The sequence below is a fragment of the Vicugna pacos genome, chromosome 16, assembly GCF_048564905.1.
Source record: "Vicugna pacos chromosome 16, VicPac4, whole genome shotgun sequence".
Lineage (NCBI taxonomy): Eukaryota > Metazoa > Chordata > Mammalia > Artiodactyla > Camelidae > Vicugna > Vicugna pacos.
In genome coordinates this window covers 5,896,597-5,914,893 of record NC_133002.1, presented here as the reverse complement: position 1 = coordinate 5,914,893, position 18,297 = coordinate 5,896,597, and the positions used below count along the sequence as shown (strand labels likewise).

Here is an 18,297-nt window from a genome sequence, read left to right as displayed (position 1 = left end):
GGTTTGTCTGATAATTTCATCATTATAAGATTGAAGTTAACCATTGTTGTCAAAAATACTACATACATAATATGCTATATACTTCTAACTGCATCACACAGGGAGGCAGCTAATGTCTATTTGTTCTACTATTAGTGATGTTTGGTTTGAATACTTAGTTATGATAGTGCCCCCATATTTCTTCATTGTAAAAATTCTGATTCCCTTTTGTAATTAATATGTAATCTGTGATTTTTTTTCAATTTTTCTTGTTTTGGTAAAATATATGTAACAAAAATTTACCATTTTAACCATTTAAATGTGTTAAATACATTCATAATGCTGTGCAACTATCACTACTGTCCATCTCCAGAGTTTTTTTCATTTTCTAAAACTGAACCTCTATACCCTTTAAACAATAAGTTTCCATTTTTTCCTCCCCCGCCCCCAACAACCACCATTCCACTTTCTATCTATGATTTCCACTATTCTAAGTACCTCATGCAAGTAGAATCATACAGTATTTGCCTTTTTGTGACTGACTTATTTCATCTAGTTTAATGTCCTTAAGGTTTATTCACGTTGTAGCACATTGCTTTTTAGAGCTGAGTAATATTTTATTGTATGTATATATCACATTTTACTTATGCTTTCATTCATCAATGCATGCTTGGGTTTTTTCCAGATTTTGGCTATTATGAATAATGCTATTATGAACATGGGTATACAAATATGTCTTTGAGATCCTCTGTTCAATTCTCTTGGGTATATATCCAGAAGTAGAATTGCTGGAGCACATGATAATTCTATTTGTAATTTTTTGAGGAAACTCCATCCTGTTTCCCACAGCAGCTGTACCAATTTACATTCCCACCAATAGTACCCCAAAGGTTCCGATTTCTCCACATCCTTACCAATGCTTGTTTTCTGGTTTTTTGATAGCAGTCATCCTGATTACTGTGGAGTGGTATCCCATTGTAGTTTTGATTTGTATTTCCCTAATGATTAGTAATGTTGAGCATATTGATGTGCTTATTGGCTTTTCATATATCTTCTTGGGAGAAATGTCTATTCAAATCCTTTTCCCCATTTTTAAATTGTGTTTTTTGTTGTTGAGTTTTAGGGGTTCTTTCTATATTTTGGATATTAATCCCTTATCAGATATATGATTTTTAAATATCTTCACACACTCTTGGGGTTGCCTTTTTACTCTGTTGATAGTGTCTTTTGATGTGCAGGCTCTTTTTTAATTTTCAAAAAGTCCAATTTGTCTATTTTTTCTTTTGTTACCTGTGCTCTTGGTGTCATATCTATGAAATCTTTGCCAAATCTGATGTCTTGAAGATTTTGTCCTATGTTTTCTTCTAAGAGTTTTGTTGTTTTAGGTCTTACATTTAGGCCCTTGATCCATTTAAGTTAATTTTTGTATATGGTGTTAGGTAAGTGTCCAACTTCATTTGTTTGCATATGGGAGAGATCCAGTTTTCATAGCACCTTTTTTTGGAAAGACAGTCCTTTCCCCATTAAGTGGTCTTGGCCATCTTGTCAAATATTATTTGACCATATATATGAGGGGTTATTTCTGGGATCTCTGTTGTTTTCCATTGGTCTTTATGTTTATCTTTATGCCAGTACCACATGGTTTTGATTACTATAGCTTTGTAGCGGGTCTTGAAGTCAGGAAGTATGATTCCTCTATTTCGTTGTTTTTCAAGATTTTTTTTTTTTTTTGGCTATTCAGGATCCCTTGAGATTCTGTATGAATTTTAGGATGAGTTTTTCTGTTTCTGCAAAAAATGTCATTGGGTTTTTGATAGAAAGTACATTGAATTTGTAGATCACATTGGACAGTATTGACATTTTAACAATATTAAGTCTTCCAATCCATGAACATGGCATGTGTTTCCTTTTATTTATGTCTTCTTTAATTTCTTTCAGCAATGTTTTAGAGTTTTCATTGTACAAGTCTTTCACCTCCTTGGTTAAATAAGTTAATTCCTACATATTTTATTCTTTTTGATGCTATTGTAAATGGACTTGTTCTTATAATTTCCTTTTCAGATCGTTCATTGTTAGCATATAGAAATGCAACTAATTTTTGTGTGTCAACTTTGTATCCTGCCACTTTGCTGAGTGTATTTATTAGTGCTAACAATTTTTTGTATTTTTTTTTTTTTGGTGTGTGTAGAATCTTTAGAGATTTTTACATGTAAGATCATATCACCTACAAACATAATTTTACATCTTCCTTTCCAATTTGGATGTCTTTTACTTTTTTTCCCCCTTACCTAGTTGCTCTGACTATAACTTCTATGTTGAATAGAAGTTGTAAAAGTGAATATCCTTGCCGTATTTATGATCTTAGAGGAAAGCTTTGTCTTTCACCATTGAATATGATGTTTGCTGTGGAATTTTTATATATGACCTTTATTGTGTGAGGAAGTTTCATTCTACTTCTAGTTTGTTAAGTGTGTTTTTTATCATGAAAGTGTATTAAATTTTGTCAAATGCTTTTTTTGCATCAATTGAGATGATCATGTGGGTTTTTTTCCTTCATTCTGGTGATGTGGTGTATTACATTGGTGGATTTATGTATGTTGAATCATTGTATTCTAGGAATCCAGCAGAATCTTTGTGTCCCAGATGCTCATGGTGTATAATCTGTTTAATATACTGCTGAATTCTGTTTGCTAGTTTTTTGTTGAGGTTGTTCATAAGAAATATTAGTCTTTACTTTTCCTTCCTTATGATGTCTTTGCTTTGGTATCAGAATAACTCATAGAATGAATTAGGAAGTGTTCACTTTTCAACTTTTTTGAAAAGTTTAAGAAGAATTGATATTAGTTCTTCTTTAAATGTTTGATAGAATTGACCAGGGAAGCTGTCAGATTCAGGGCTTTTCTTTGCTGGGAGATTACTGATCTCTTTACTAGTTACAAGTCTATTCAGATTTTTTTCTTTGTGATTTAGTCTTGATATGTTTTGTGTTTCTAGTAATTTGCCCATTTCATCTAAGTTATCCAACTTGTTGACATACAGCTATTCATAGTACTCTCTTACAATTCTTTTCCTTTCTGTAGAATCAGTAATAATGTGCCCACTTTCATTTCTGATTTTAGTGATTTGAGTCTTCTTATTTTCATAGTCTGTCTAGTTAAAGGTTTGTCAGTTTTGTTAAAGAACCAACTTTTGGTTTCATTGATTTTTCTCTATTGTTTTTCTAATCTCTATTTCATTTCTCTCTCCTCTAATCTTTTTTATTTCCTTCCTTCTGCTGGCTTTGGGTTTAGTTTGTTCTTTTTCTTCTCTAGATCAATCCATGTTGCTGCAAATGGCATTACTTCATTCTTTTTAATGGCTGAGTAATATTTCATTACACACACACACACACACACACACACACACACACACACATACATACATATATATATATAAAACATTTTTATCCAGTTATCTGTTGATAGACATTTAGGTTGCTTCCATGTCTTTGCTATTATAAATAGTGCTGCTATGAACATTGGGGTGCATGTATCTTTTTAGTTAAGAGTTTTCTCTGGGTATATGCCCAGGAGTCAAGTTGCTGGATCATAGGGTAGGTCTATTTTAAGTTTTTTAAGGAATCTCCATACTGTTTTCCACAGTGACTGCGCCAAACTACATTCGAACTACACCAACAGTGTAGGAAATTTCCCTTTCTTCATTTTCACATCCTCTCCACCATTTATCATTTGTGGACTTTTGATGATGGGCATTCTGGCTGGTATGAGGTGACACCTCATTGTAGTTTTGATTTGCATTTCTCTGATAATTAGTGATATTAAGCATTTTTTTCATGTGCCTTTGGCCATTTGTATGTCTTTATTGGAGAAATGTTTGTTTAGGTCTTCTGCCCATTTTTTAAAAAATTTTATTGATTTATAATCATTTTACAATGTTGTGTCAAATTCTAGTGTTCAGCACAATTTTTCAGTCATACATGGACATATACACAGTCATTATCAAATTTTTTCCTTTGTGATTCTCTGTGCTATATAGTATAATCTTGTTTATCTAGTCTACAATTTTGAAATCCCAGTCTATCCCTTCCCTCCTCCACCCCCCTGGCAACCATAAGTCTGTATTCTCTGTCTATGAGTCTATTTCTGTCCTGTATTTATGCTTTGTTTGTTTGTTTGTTTTTGTTTTTGTTTTTTAGATTCCACATATGAGCAATCTCATATGGTATTTTTCTTTCTCCTTCTGGCTTACTTCACTTAAAATGACATTCTCCAGAAGCATCCATGTTGCTGCAAATGGCATTATGTTGTCGGTTTTTATGGCTGAGTAGTATTCCATTGTATAAATATACCACATCTTCTTTATCCAGTTGCCTGTTGATGGACATTTAGGCTGTTTCCATGTTTTTGCTATTGTAAATAGTGCTGCTATGAACATTGGGGTGCAGGTGTCATCCTGAAGTAGGGGTCCTTCTGGATAAAAGCCCAGGAGTGGGATTCCTGGGTCATACGGTAAGTCTATTCCTAGTCTTTTGAAGAATCTCCACACTGTTTTCCACAGTGTCTGCACCAAAGACTTCTGCCCATTTTTTGATTGGATTATTTGTTTTTCTGTTATTGAGTTGTATGAGCTTTTTATATATCCTGGAAATTAAGCCCTTGTCAGTCCTATAGTTTGCAAATATTTTCTCCCATTCTGTAGGTTGTCTTTTCGTTTTATTTATGGTTTCCTTTGCTGTGCAAAAGCTTATAAGTTTAATTAGGTCCCATTTATTTATTTTTGCTTTTATTTCTATTGCCTGGGTAGACTACCCTAGGAGAACATTGCTAAGATTTACTTTTCTTGTTTTTTAATGTAAATGTTTATAGCGCTAAAGTTCCCCCTTTAGTTCTACTTTCATTGCATCCTATGAGTTTTGATATGTTGTGTTTTCCTTCATTTTTAGATATTTTCTAATTTTCTTTCTGACTTCTCTTTTGATCCATTGATTGTTTAAAAGTGTGTTGTTTAATTTCCACAATTTTTTTCTAGTTTTCCTTCTGTTGTTAGTTTCTAGATTCATCCTGTTGAGGGCAGAGAAGATACTTTGTGTGACATCTATCTTTTTAGATCTATTGAGACTTAATTTCTGGTGTACAGCATAATAGTTCAGTCATACATATACATACATATATTTGTTTTCATATTCTTTTTCATTATAGGTTACTACATCTCTGGCAATGTCTTAATTTCTCCTTCTTCTTTAAAGGACAGCTTTGCCAGAAATAGGATTCTTGGTTGACAGCTTTTTCTTTTAGCACTTTAACTAATACTGGCCCACTGCCTTCTGGCCTCTGAAGTTTCTGATGAGACATCTACTTAGTCTTACAGTGTTTCTTGTATGTGATGAGTTATCTTTCTCTCGCTGCTTTCAGGATTTTCTCTTTGTCTTTTGACTTTTGAAAGTTTGATTATAATGTGTGTCTGTGTGGGTCTCTTTGAGCTCATCTCACTTGGAATTCATTAAGCTTTTTTGATGTTTATATTCATGTCTTTCCTCAAACTAGGGGTTTTCAGACATCATTTCTTCAAATATTCTTTTTGTCCTTTTCTCCTTTTTTGAGACTCTCACAATGGTCTGCTTGACAGTGCCCCACAACTCCCTTATTCTCTGCTCACTTTTATTCAGTCTTTTTTTCCTTCTGTTCCTCAGAGCTGATGATTACCGTGTCCCATCTTAAAGTTGCAGATTATTTCTTCTGCTTGCTCGTATCTGCCTTTGAATCTCTTAGCAAATTTTTCATTTCATTTATTGTACTTTTCATCTCCAGAATTTCTTTTTCATTTCTTTTTAGGTTTTCTATCTCTGTATTGATGTTTCCATTTTATTCAGACATTGTTTTCTTTTCTCCCCATCTTCCTTTAGTTCTTTGAGCATCTTTTAGACAGTCGTTTTGACTTGGCTAGTATATTTGCCATCAGGTATTTTTTAAGGACAGTTTTTGTTGGTTTAATTTTTTCCTTTGAAAGGGCTGTACTTGCCTCTTTCTTTGTATCCTTTGTTGAGAACCGGACATTTGAATCTAGTAATGTGATAACTCTGGAGATCACATTATCTTCCTTCCCAGAATTTGATTTTTTTTTATTGTCAGTTTTGTTTTTCTTGACTGTTGTGGGCCGTCCCTGTGCTGAAGGTCAGCCTGAGGTATAAACCATAGGTCTCCTCAAGTCTTTTCTGAGTCTTTCCCTGGGCGTTCTCAGTCACATTCTAATATTTCCCTGTATATGCAGTAGTTTTTGAATGTACTAGTGTTTAGTATCTGGTTTACAAAAGGGGAAAAAAACAAAATGAAGGGGACATAAAAAGGCACTTGTCCTTTAAGTTCCCTGGACATCACTTCAGCTGAAGGAGGAGGGACTTACAACAACTAGAGGAGGTACAACAATTATGGCTGCCTGCCTGCCTCTTTGTCCACACCTCTGTAATCAGAAGCAGCCATCAGAGCACAGATGCCCAGTATTTGGAGGATGTGGTTGTTTTTGCCTACCCCGGCTCCTGCGAACTGTATGTGAGGTGCTCTAGGAACATGTACACAATGGTCTGCCATTGGCTAGGGGTGATGGATTGGTAGATGCTACTGTGCCAAGAGATGAAATTGACCAGTATCAACCACAACTAACTTTCAAAGTCGGCCCCTGGAAGTTGTAAGCTTTCAATAGATTCCAGAGTTCCAAAATATTTATATCAGACAGATTATGCCAGTGCAGTTATTGTCTAGGTAGGGAGACAAATTCCTAGTGCTTCCTATTCCACCATCTTCCCAGAATCCTCTTCTGTCAGGTGATTTTTTTTTAAATGACTACAGGGATATCCTGTTTTTGAACAGTCTTTTAACCAATGGTTTTAACATACATTTGTGATCCTTGCCTGTATCAATTATTGCATTGGTGTTTGTAAAATGAAATATATTTTCTAAGTGCTTCATTCTAGGACATAGTTATTTTGAGATTTTTGCTGTCTAAAAATATCTTTATCCTCACAGTTAGTTGATTGGATCTAGAATTTTAGGTTGGAAATAATTTTCCTTCAGAATTTTAAATGAAGCTTGAAGGTAATGGAACAATACCAAGTTTATTGAATTATTATATTAAATATATCTTGCATTCTGTTTTGTTCTGTTCTCACTTTGGGCACCTAGTCTTAATATATTGATCCTTTTGAACAGGTTCTCTAATATTCTTATCCTTTCTCTCCTATTGTGCATCTTCTTGTCTTTTAATTTTGATTTGTGAGTTTTCTCTCCTTTGTCTTCTAACTCTTGTATTGAGTGTTTTCATTTCTGTGATTGCATTTTTAACTTCTAAGAACTCTTCCTTGTTCTTTATGTTTCTTTAAAAAATATCCCATTGTGTTTCATGTATGTAGTGTCTTCTTTTAGTTCTCTCAGGATAATGACAGTCCTTTAGAATTAAAATTTTTAAAAATTTATTTGAATTTAAAAGTGACGTTAGACTTACAGGAAAGTTCCAAAGATAGTATACAAAGTTCCTGCATACTTTTCACCAAGCTTCCCTCAAGGTTAATATCTTACATAGCCACAGTACCTTCGTCAAAACTAAGCAGTTAACATTGCTTCAATGCTATTAACTAAACCATATTCAGATTTCCCCAGGTTTAAAAAAATTTTATTTTACTGACGTGTTTTTTTGTTCCAGAATCATTAATCTAGTATACCACATTGTATTTAGTGGCATTGTCTCCTTAGTCTCCCCCGACCTTGACAATTTTGAAGAGGACTATTTAAGTTATTTTGTAGAATGTCCTTTAAATCAAATTTGTCTGATGTTTTCTCATGATTATACTAGGCTTATGGGTTTGTTTGTTTTTTAAATACTGCAAAAGTGAGGTTGCTATCCTTGCCCTCACTTCCCATAATTTTGAATGTTTTATTCTTTTCTTCAAGAAAACAATCTCTTCAAAGTGCATTTTTTTCTACAGGTAATTATTATTGTTTTTAAAAATTCTTTCATGTTGTAGGTTTTTCTCAGACATACAGTAATCCATAATTAACTACTAAAACTTAAGACAGGTGTTTGAAAAGCTGATTCAAGATTATGAAAATGTGAGTGGGCCTTGTTAACTACTAATTTCACTTTAGGGTGATGTGGTTGGGCAATCTTAATTAGGGAACTCATATGTTACTACTTGAGGCTTTTTTTCATTGGTCCAGTTGGATTCTGCAAAGAGAGATCCTTCGGTTTCCCTACTGGAGGGTAAAAACTGGAGGAAGAAGTCTGGAAGTTCTTACTCCATATGTTTACTTAATCTCTCCCTTTTCAATATGGTGCCCTCCCCTTTACTGTTGCTATCCTGCAGCCTAGAAACCCTCTGTTTAACCCTCTCCAGAGAATAAATCTTCAGTCTCTCATCAAGATGGTAGAGTAGCAGGCACCTGGCTTTCCTAGTTGGAAAGAAAATCTAAGGATCTGAAGCTTTTGAAGCAAAATTTCAGCCAATCCTCTTTATAGTTCCATCTTTCACTTCCAATTCCAATTTCACTTTCCACTTCCAATTCCTGAACATTTTGGAGATCCTATGATATAAATTGTATTGATTCTAAGTTTACCACAAACGGCTTGTGATTCAGTTTTCTTGGGTTTGCATAGTCATTTATCACTCTTCTATCTGCCTTCCAAGAGAATTATCTTGTTGCTGTCTCCCTTGACTTATTTTTTTTGAGGGGGTGGCTTTTTGTGGATTATGCCTTTAAAAAATTCCTTTACTTTTGTTTTTGTGGAATTTTATGCAGGAGCAAAAATAGATACATGTTCAACCTACACCATCTTTATCCAGAAGTTTAGCAAGACTTCTCTAAAGATTTCTTGAAAGGTACAGAAGTTTGCACAGGCTTTCTCCTTGATTAATATTCTATATCCCTGGACTGAGAAATAAGGAATAGGACAGATAAGTCTACCATGTTATTTTCTCTGACCGTTATCCCCTAAAGAAATACATTCCAGTTTTACCAAAAAATCCAGGAAGTCTCCAGCTGGCTTTTGAAGGAAATGACCTCATTCGTGCAGCTATACAGATCTAGTATTTCTCATAAGTCATCATGTTCTACCGCCTACGTCTTTATTCAGTGGATTCTTCTATATGGAATGCTCCTTCCTCTCCTCCTTGCTTTTCTCCCCGATTCTTCTCTGCTAATGCTGTCCCACTTCAGAAAGTCTTCTTTGATCCCTGTCCTCACCATTACCACCTACAGGTTTGGATGATGTTCTTTTCTCGTATGTTTCCACACCTAGCAATTATTACACTACTGTAATTGTTTGTTTAGGTGTCCATAGCCACTTAGCCAGGGACCAAACCTTACTTATCTTTGGATAAGCATCATTTATCTCACTAGTTGGAACACAAGTGCTTGTTATTTTAAAATTCAAAACTTGTAGGAAAATAAAGTACAACTTAAAAAAACTGTATAACTCTCTTAAAGATAGTGAATTAGTATCAAAATCCATTTAAAAGTCCATCAATAAAATGACAAAAATGAAAAGGCAAATTCAGTGGTTCTTACTGAAAAAATTTCAATGATGTTACTACGACTTAAAAGGCAAAGATATGTTGTATTAGGTTGGATACTTTTATAAGTGGCTGTGAAAACCAGTTGCTCCCCCTTTATTAGAATTACTTGGAAAATATAGTGTCATTTGAGTTCAAGGAGAACATGTTAACTGAGTTTGGTAAATCCTGTTCTCTTTTATTTAGAGAAATATCTGAATGAAATGCAAGTTGACTCTTAAGTGCATTAGCTATAATTAGCTTTACTGCATTTTTCAGGAACATGGGGTACAGTTTAGAAGCCTTCTGCAGATATTTTCAAGAGTCCCTGAATAAAAGTTTAAGGACACATATGGTTTATCTTTGAACAAAAGGGTTTTAAACTGCAGGGGTCCACTTATACATGGATTTGTTTTCAGTAGTAAATACTGCAGTTAGTACAGGAACTGCAGTTGGTGGGATCCATGGAAGCCAAGTCTTGGATTTGGAGGAACCATGCATATGGAGGAACCCCAAATGTGGAGGGCCTACTCCAAGTTATACACAGCTTTCTACTGCACCAGGGGGTCAGCACCCCTAACCCCTGTTGTCGTTCAAGGGTCAATTAGATGTATTTTTAAGTAAGAAAATCTGACATTACCAATATTTGATATAGTGAAGGAAATGTTTATTTGGCTAAGCAGAATATCCTACAGCTGCATCTGGGGAAAGGTCTTGTTTTAGAGGTGATCAGACAGCAGCTGTATGAACCTTCCCTGGAGTCTACTCCATTTTTTGTCCACTTAGAAAGTCTTAGCCTAATTCATGGCAAGACTTTAGGGACCCCAAACTTGTATGCAAGCAAAACTTTGTGTAAGGGTGAATTTTTGTCAAGAAAGGGCTCATAACTTTTTCTTTTTTTTTTTTTTTTTTTTTGCATATGTGGTACTATCGATGAACCAACACGGGCACATTATTGTCAACCAAAGTCCATAGTTTACATTAGGGTTCACTCTTGATGTTGTACATTCTATGGGTTTTGACAAATGCATAATGGCATGCAGCCACCACTATAGTATCATACAGAATAATTTCATTGCCCTAAAAATCCCTTGTGCTCCATCTATTCATTTCACCCCTCCCTCCCGCTCCCCCAACAAGCCACTGGAAACCACCATCTAAGAAAGGGTCCATAGCTTTTATCAGACGTGACCTAAGAAAATTTAAGAGCCATTGGTTTAGGTACTTAACCCACTGTGCTTGCTTGAGGGTGTAAAGTGGAGGGGGCAGGAGAGTGAGTATTAATTGTGGCTTTAAGACTAAATTTTGATACAACTCACAGTAACATGTCATTGGCATCATGACATACGTATAATTGATACAGAAATTTATACAGCATATTAATACTTATAAAGTATGTTGCATTCTTACCATTTTCTACTTTATTTAAATTGTTTCTGTAGGTACTCAGATGTTTGTTGAATGAAAGATACTTTAAATGCTGTAGTGCTTTACAATTTTCAAAAGTTTCACACACATGATTTCATATAATCCCATAATAACCCTTTTTTCCCCTCCTACCCCTAAATTGCCCCACCCTCCTTCCCTCTCTCCACTGGTAACCACTAGTTTGTTCTCTGTATCTATGTCTGCTTCTTTTTTATTTTATTTACTAGCTTGTTATATTTTTTTAGATTCCACATATACGTAATAGCATATGGTATTTGTCTTGCCCTGTCTGACTGACTTCAACTTAGCATAATGCCCTCCAGATCCATCCATGTTGCTGCAAATGGCAAAAATTCCATTCCTTCTTTATGGCCGAGTAGTATTCCATTGTGTGTGTGTGTGTGTGTGTGTGTGTGTGTGTGTGTGTGTGTACACACCATATCTTCTTTATCCACTCATCTGTTGATGGACATTGCTTCCGTACCTTGGTAATTGTAAATAATGTGGCTGTGAACATTGGGTACATGTATCTTTTCAAATTAATGTTTTTGTTTTTTTCAGGTATGTACCTAGGAGTGGCATTGCTGGGTCATATGGTAGTTCTGTTTTTAGTTTTTTAGAAACTGTCCATACTGTTTTCCACAGTGGCTGCACCAATTTATATTCCAACCAACACTGTATGAGGGGGTTTCTTTTCTCCAACATTTGTTATTTATGTTCTTGATAATAGCCTTCCTGACAGGTGTGTGGTATATATCTCATAGTGGTTTTGATTTGCATTTCCCTGATGATTAGCAATGGATGTTGAGTATCTTTTCATGTGCCTATTGGCTATCTGCATTTCCTCTTTGGAAAAATGTCTGTTCATTTCTTCTGCCCATCTTTTAAGTGGGTTGTTTGTTTTTTTGATGTTGAATTGTATTAGTTGTTTATGTATGTTGGATAATAACCCCTTATTGGTCATATCATTTACAAATATTTTCTTTCATACAGTAGGTTGTCTTTTCATTTTGTTGATGATTTCCTTTGCTGTGCAGAAAGCTTTTAAGTTCAGTTAGGTCCCATTTGTTTACTTTTGCTTTTATTTCTTTTGCTTTAGGAGATAGATCCTAGAAAACATCACTGCAATTTATGTCAAAGAGTGTTCTGCCTATGTTTTCCTCTAGGAGTTTTATAGTATCTGGTCTTACATTTAAATCTTTTATTTTTGAATGTGGTATTACAGAATGTTAGAGATGCCACCAGAAAACTATTAGTCAATTATTCTGAATTCAGTAAAGTTGCAGGATACAAAATTAACATATAGAAATCTATTGCATTTCTATACACTAACAACAAAATATCAGAAAGAGAAATTGCATCAAAAAGAATAAAATACCTAGGAATAAACCTACCTATGGAGGTAAAAGACCTGTACTTGAAAACTATAAGACACTGATGAAAGAAATTGAAGATGACACAAACAGGAAGAAAGATATATATACTGTGTTCTTGGATTGGAAGAATGAATGTTTCAAAATGATTGTACTACCCGAGGGACTCTGCAGGTTTGGTGCAATCCCTATTAAAATACCAATGATATTTTTCATAGAACTAGAATGGATAATTTTAAAATTTGTATGGAAGCACAAGAGACCCTGAGTAGCCAAGGCAATCTTAAAGAAAAACATAGCTGGATAAAAACACTCCCTAACTTCAGATTATACTATGAAGTTATAGTAATCGAGACAGTATGGTACTGGCACAAAAACAGACACATAGATCAATGGTACAGAAGAGAGAGCCCAGAAATAAACCCCACACACTTATGGTCAGTTAATCTATGACAAAGGAGGCAAGAATATACAATAAAGAAAAGAGTCTCTTCAATAAATGGTGATGGGAAAACTGGACAACTATACATTAAAGAATGAAATTAGAATATTCTCTATTTATCTTTTAATATGTTGGTTGTAACCCACTGAATTGATTTCTTAATATTCTGCTTGTTGGTAACCCATAGTTTGAAAAACACTGGTCTAGCGCATCATAGTTTACAAAACCCTTTCATGTATTCTCAGACCTCCCAGCAGTCCCATGAGGTATATATGACCTCTTTTTAGTTTTACAGATGAAGTGACTCTTTTTAGTTTTACAGTGACATTAAGTGACTTGTTCAAGGTTGTGCTGCCAATACTTGGCAGAGTCAGAGTGTGATCTTGGTCCTAGGTTTTAACTCCAGCTCCACTGGCATCTTTGGTTACATCCCATCCGGACTACTTACTTTTTCCTTCCTCTTCTCCCTTCACTACCACAGTTGAAGGGAATAATACTAGTTCAGACTGTACAGTTGGGTAAATCCTAATTTGCCAGTTGGCATACCTGCACTGTGTCCAGCCCTATTGCTTGTCACTTGGGGTCCTCTCTTAGAAATTCTGGATTTCCCTATCTGTGTAAAGAGATTCTTCCCTTCTGTTTTCTTCTCCACCCTAGACCAATGGTTTTCAAGCCTGGATTTATGAGAGGTTCAATCAATTGTCGAACTTAATATTCAGACTTCTGGGTCTCTAGGAGATGGATTCTGATTCAGAAGATCTGGGATGGAGGTTAGATATGTTTTTTAAAAAGCTCCACAGGTGATTGTTACACATAGCCAAAATAAAGAATGTCTACTCTGAGTACATTAAAATTGCTGAGCACATGAGGATACCCAGGATTTGGGAAGTAGCTAAGAGATTCCTTGGTCCCTTAGAGTTTAGGAACTTTAATAATGAGAGATTTGTCCTCTCCCTGGCTCCCAACCCTTGTGGGTGGGTATAACCATTTGGAAACATAATCAGAGCCTGACTGAGTTGTAGAGAATCTGGTGGTTCTCTTCTCCCCATTGCCTCCTTTTTTGATGAAATATTGGAAATCATAAGGTTAGAGTGTGTGCATCAAAGTATGCAATTGGAAAATGCACCTTGTAAAATGGTAAGCTTGGGTCGTTGTTTAATGCTTTCATGAATAATAAAGTCTTTGTAATAACAAAGTCTTTTGATTTACAGATTAAAACAAGTAATAGTTAAACAACTGAACTTGAAGTATACTTCAAGTTAAATAGTATGTTTGACTAGAAAAATGATATTTTGAGTATAATTAGTTTCACACTATGGTGAGAAAAACCAGGAACTGATAAAATTTGGGTTTCTTAAAAAAAGAGCATAATACTTCACATTTCTCTCTTTCTCTCTTTAGTTCTTTTTGGAGGTGGATATCTGCTCAGACGATAAGAATTATAAGAGGTCAGTCACAAATAATGCTCTTTACAATGTGATAAAAATTTTATGTTCATGTGCTATAATGATAAACTGTAGACTTTTATGTTTCAAAGGCACCTTCCCCAAAAGAATACAGGCAGATTGAGGGGGAAAACCCTGAAGTTGGGTGTGTCTGTCGGTGGTAGTATTCCACCACCTTTCCTCTGCGATTCGGAACTGGAATCAGTGGGAATGGGATGGGCCGTGGAGTAGCTTCTAGAGTGTCTGGACAGCTACTCAGTGATTTTCCACACTTGACCTCTCTCTCCTGCGGTTTGTAGGCTTGTGCCTGGGAATGGCACACAGTAGAGCTGCCGGTGGTGGGCAGGCTCCTAAACTTTTGACACGAGCTGCTTTCACTCTCTGCAACCCTTTAGGGAAGGCTGTCTTCGTGTTCTTCTTAGCTAGGAAAGAACAATTTGAAGTCGACCTCATGGAGCCTTTCATTTATTCGTTAAAACTTCCTTTTTCTTCTCCCCCAGAATCTGAGAATTGCTCCTCTCTCAAGGACTTTTTTTGTTGTGGTTATCTAATTTTGGTCAGACTGTAAGCTAGAATCTGTCCCTGAGTGCCTTACTTAGTTCTTTTATGAAGAAGGCAGCTATTTTATATTCTGTGTTAGTTAAGATAGAATTTGGAACTTTTTTTTTAATCTGTTATTTTTAAACTTGATTATTCACTGCTCTAAAATGTGAAAGAGGCAGCCTTTTTGCTGCTCTACCTTTTGATGGTCTTCAAAGTGGTCAGTCTGCTAGAACTTTTCCCTCCTCCCTTCCCTCCCTTTTTTTCCTTTTTTTTTTTCTCTTTTTAAACGATTTGGTTTTCTTTGAAAGCTCTGCAAATGAACCTCGTTATAAAATTTGGAGACATTAGAAAAATTTTTTTAAAGAAACCTTATATTGCAAGGGAGAAATGGATAGTGAACTTAGACATCAGGTTTTTCCTGTTGCATGATACTTTTATATTTGATTCTGGTTTTAAAAATGAAAGTTAGCTTAAGTAATCTCCAACTCACTTTTAGGAAATGTCTGTAGGTATTTTTTTTATTTTTATTTTTTTTTTAGCATTCCTGGCAATTTGTTATTACTGTTTCCTTCTTCTAGTGTAGTGGTTCTCAAACTTTAGGACTTGTTAAAATATAGATGACGGTGTCCTATCCTGTAGATTCTGATACAGTTAGCTAGTCTGTGGTAGGGCTAAGAATTTGTACTTTTAATAGTTCCCAGGTGATGCGGTGGCTGCAGCTGTGGCTGCTAGCCTGGCAACCACTTTGAGAATCACTACTCCAGCATTTACAGGTACCATTTTGTTTTCATAAATGAGTAAGGTCTGATTCACAGATTATGCAAAAACAATGGTGCATGTGTGATTTTTGATATATTTAGTGATGATGCTCAATCATTTAAAATTGACGTTTTGTTAATCCAGTGTCAAAGAACAGTACTCTTTACCTACTTCTATATACATCAAAGTGGTTTACAGCATGTAAAATTATTAATAATAAGTTTTTTATTTGTTGATATACCTTCTCTTAGAGCACCTCAGCATCAGGACTGGGAATCATCCCTCTGAATTAAAATTGTTGGTCAGGCTACAAGCTGTTTAATACCGATTTATTATATTGTTTTGACTTCTTTAAATAGGATTTTTGGAATGACAGAATAAATATTGTTTTATTTAGCTTTGGTTCTTATTGTTGTTGTGAACTTTGAACTATGCTTTGGTCTTTGTTGATTTGTTTACTAGTGGTTGGCAACATCTGATCCTGACTAGTAAGGCCCTATAGCTAGGAAACTGGTCCTTAATTGAGATAATACCTCCATTATTTTAATTATAGATTTAAAATTTGACAGTAGATACAATTTCTCCCTATCAATGTCAGCAGTCAGCATGTTAGAGCCAAAAATAGACATTTTGGGGTGAATTTTTAACAGATATAATTTAAGAAAAAGTCATGGGGCTAATTAATTAAAAAAATACTCATTTGGAATTTGCTTTAAAGCAGACTATGTACATCTGTGTGTGTAGTATATGTATATACACATTTCATTTGTTTTGTATATGTATATACACGTGTAAATATATTTTATGTGTATATATACATATATTTGCTTGTGTAAAATTGATAACCTCTCACAGTGTAGTGTTTGGAACCAGATGATAGCTGGGTACTTTAAACACCAAGTTCCTTAGCCTGTATTCTCCCCAATATTAACGACTGAAATTACAGTATCACAACAGGCAGCTTTCACCCACGGCAAAGATTTCTCCGTTGATCATTATTATCTCTTGAACGTCACCATATGGATAGAGATTGGGAATGGCTTATAGTTTTTAGAGACAGTGTTCTTTGAGGAAAAGGAAACTGGCTTTAATTTTTTAGGCATAGTTCCCATGATCTGGATTTTCTTCTCTTTTAAAAAACAAAATCCTTGAGAAAGAATATCCAAGTAAACTAGTTCTCAAACTCTGCCTTGCTTCCAAGTGCCAGCTGTGGTGTGTTAGGTATAACCTGTGGCTATCCTCAGATGTAGGTTATTATCCATAACGTGTTTTTCTCACTTCTCATTTCCTCCCCAGCTCTGAGAGCTCGTTTTGAAGGAATAATGGATGAACCGTCTCCCTTGGCCAAACCTCTGGAGCTGAACCAGCACTCCCGATTCATAATTGGTTCTGTGTCTGAAGACAACTCAGAGGATGAGATTAGCAACCTAGTGAAGCTGGAGCTACTGGAGGAAAAGGAGGGCTCTCTGTCACCAGCCTCTGTCAGCTCAGATACACTCTCTGACTTGGGGATCTCTAGCCTGCAGGATGGCTTGGCCTTACACATGAGGTAAGTCCGAGAAGGTGAATGTTTCACTTATTTAACCTGTCCTGTTGGTTTCACTCATCTTGTTTTAAAAAGAGCAAGAATAATCTGAGCCAGGATTGTTTCACCTTTTCCTGTATCACTGGCCTTAAAACTTGGATGAGTAAGTGGGAAATGACCTGTTTTGCCTGGAGTGCAGGTTTTGAAAGTGTCTTTTCCTAAATGTTTCTCTCAACTTTTTCCTGTTCTTCCTACATTGCTAGTGAGACCCAGTGAGTGAGAGTTAGGTTGAGGAATTTGTCTCCGTCCTACTTTGATTGACGTTGCTGTAATTGTCCTGATGATGGATAGGACTGTTGCAGGGATGGGCAAGTTTGTAGTCATCTTTCTTTGAACTGCTTTATCATGTTAGGAAGTTATAGTCTGGTTCTGGCAGGGCCACTCGTGACTGAGGAACACAGGGTTGTTGAAGAGCTCGCCTCTTTTCCTCTAGAAACTCAATTCACTACATGTAATTGAGAATGTCAGCAAGTAGTAACACTGGATTATTCTTATTTACTGATGTTTGTGAACCTCTGGTCATTTGCTTTGCATTTCTCGGATTAAAGGGTCTGGATTAGTGATTCTTGGTTTTCACTGTATGTCAGAATCATCTGGGGAGCCTTAAGAAATGAGCTCCATCCCCAGAGATTCTGATTCATTTCATACTGGCTTGGCTTGGAGCTGGAGTTTTTTTTTTTTTTTTTTTTAATGTAAGCTATTTGAGTGATTCTAATATACACCCAGGCTTGAGATTATAGGTTTAGCCTAGATAAACATCAATTAGGGTGGCTATTGTTGCTGTTATTATCTTGGTGCTTCTATTATTCATGGATCATAAAATAATTCAACTCCTTTTTATGCACTTAAGATATAGATTCTGTAGTAAAATCCTATGCGGGGTCTTGTGTAGGCAGCAGTGACAGCTGCTTGTGTTCGTGGGGCAACTTGCTGGGACCTGGGTGGGCAGTAAGGACCTTGTGCTCTGAGCGTTGGGATTGTGGGTTCTGATCATGGAGGGGCCAGCATAGAGGTTGGCGCCCTGGGCTGAAGTGGCTTCCAGGGGATTTAAAGAGACATGCTGTCCCCCATTTGGGGAGCCAGACGCTTAAGGAAATCTTTGTCAGGTCACTGACTGACTGCAGAGATAAAGGAACAGAAACTTCAGTGACCACACACGAGGAATACACACTGCAGAATAGGTTGGAAAAGTCACAAGAGAACTC

At 35.8% G+C, this 18,297-nt stretch overlaps 1 protein-coding gene across 5 annotated transcripts in view; it reads left to right on the top strand.

Moving 5' to 3' along the window:
* The window catches only part of ACACA (acetyl-CoA carboxylase alpha), a 222,571-nt gene that overhangs the window by 8,623 nt on the left and 195,651 nt on the right, over window positions 1-18,297 (top strand). For 4 of the 5 annotated variants that reach the window (XM_072940295.1, XM_072940294.1, XM_072940297.1 and 1 more), the window contains exons 2-3: window positions 14,162-14,208; window positions 16,804-17,056. In XM_072940295.1, coding sequence (XP_072796396.1) covers window positions 16,830-17,056 — 227 coding nt within the window. In that variant the 5' untranslated portion in view covers window positions 14,162-14,208; window positions 16,804-16,829. The remainder of the gene's footprint in view (window positions 1-14,161; window positions 14,209-16,803; window positions 17,057-18,297) is intronic. The other variant, XM_072940296.1, reaches the window with a different exon arrangement.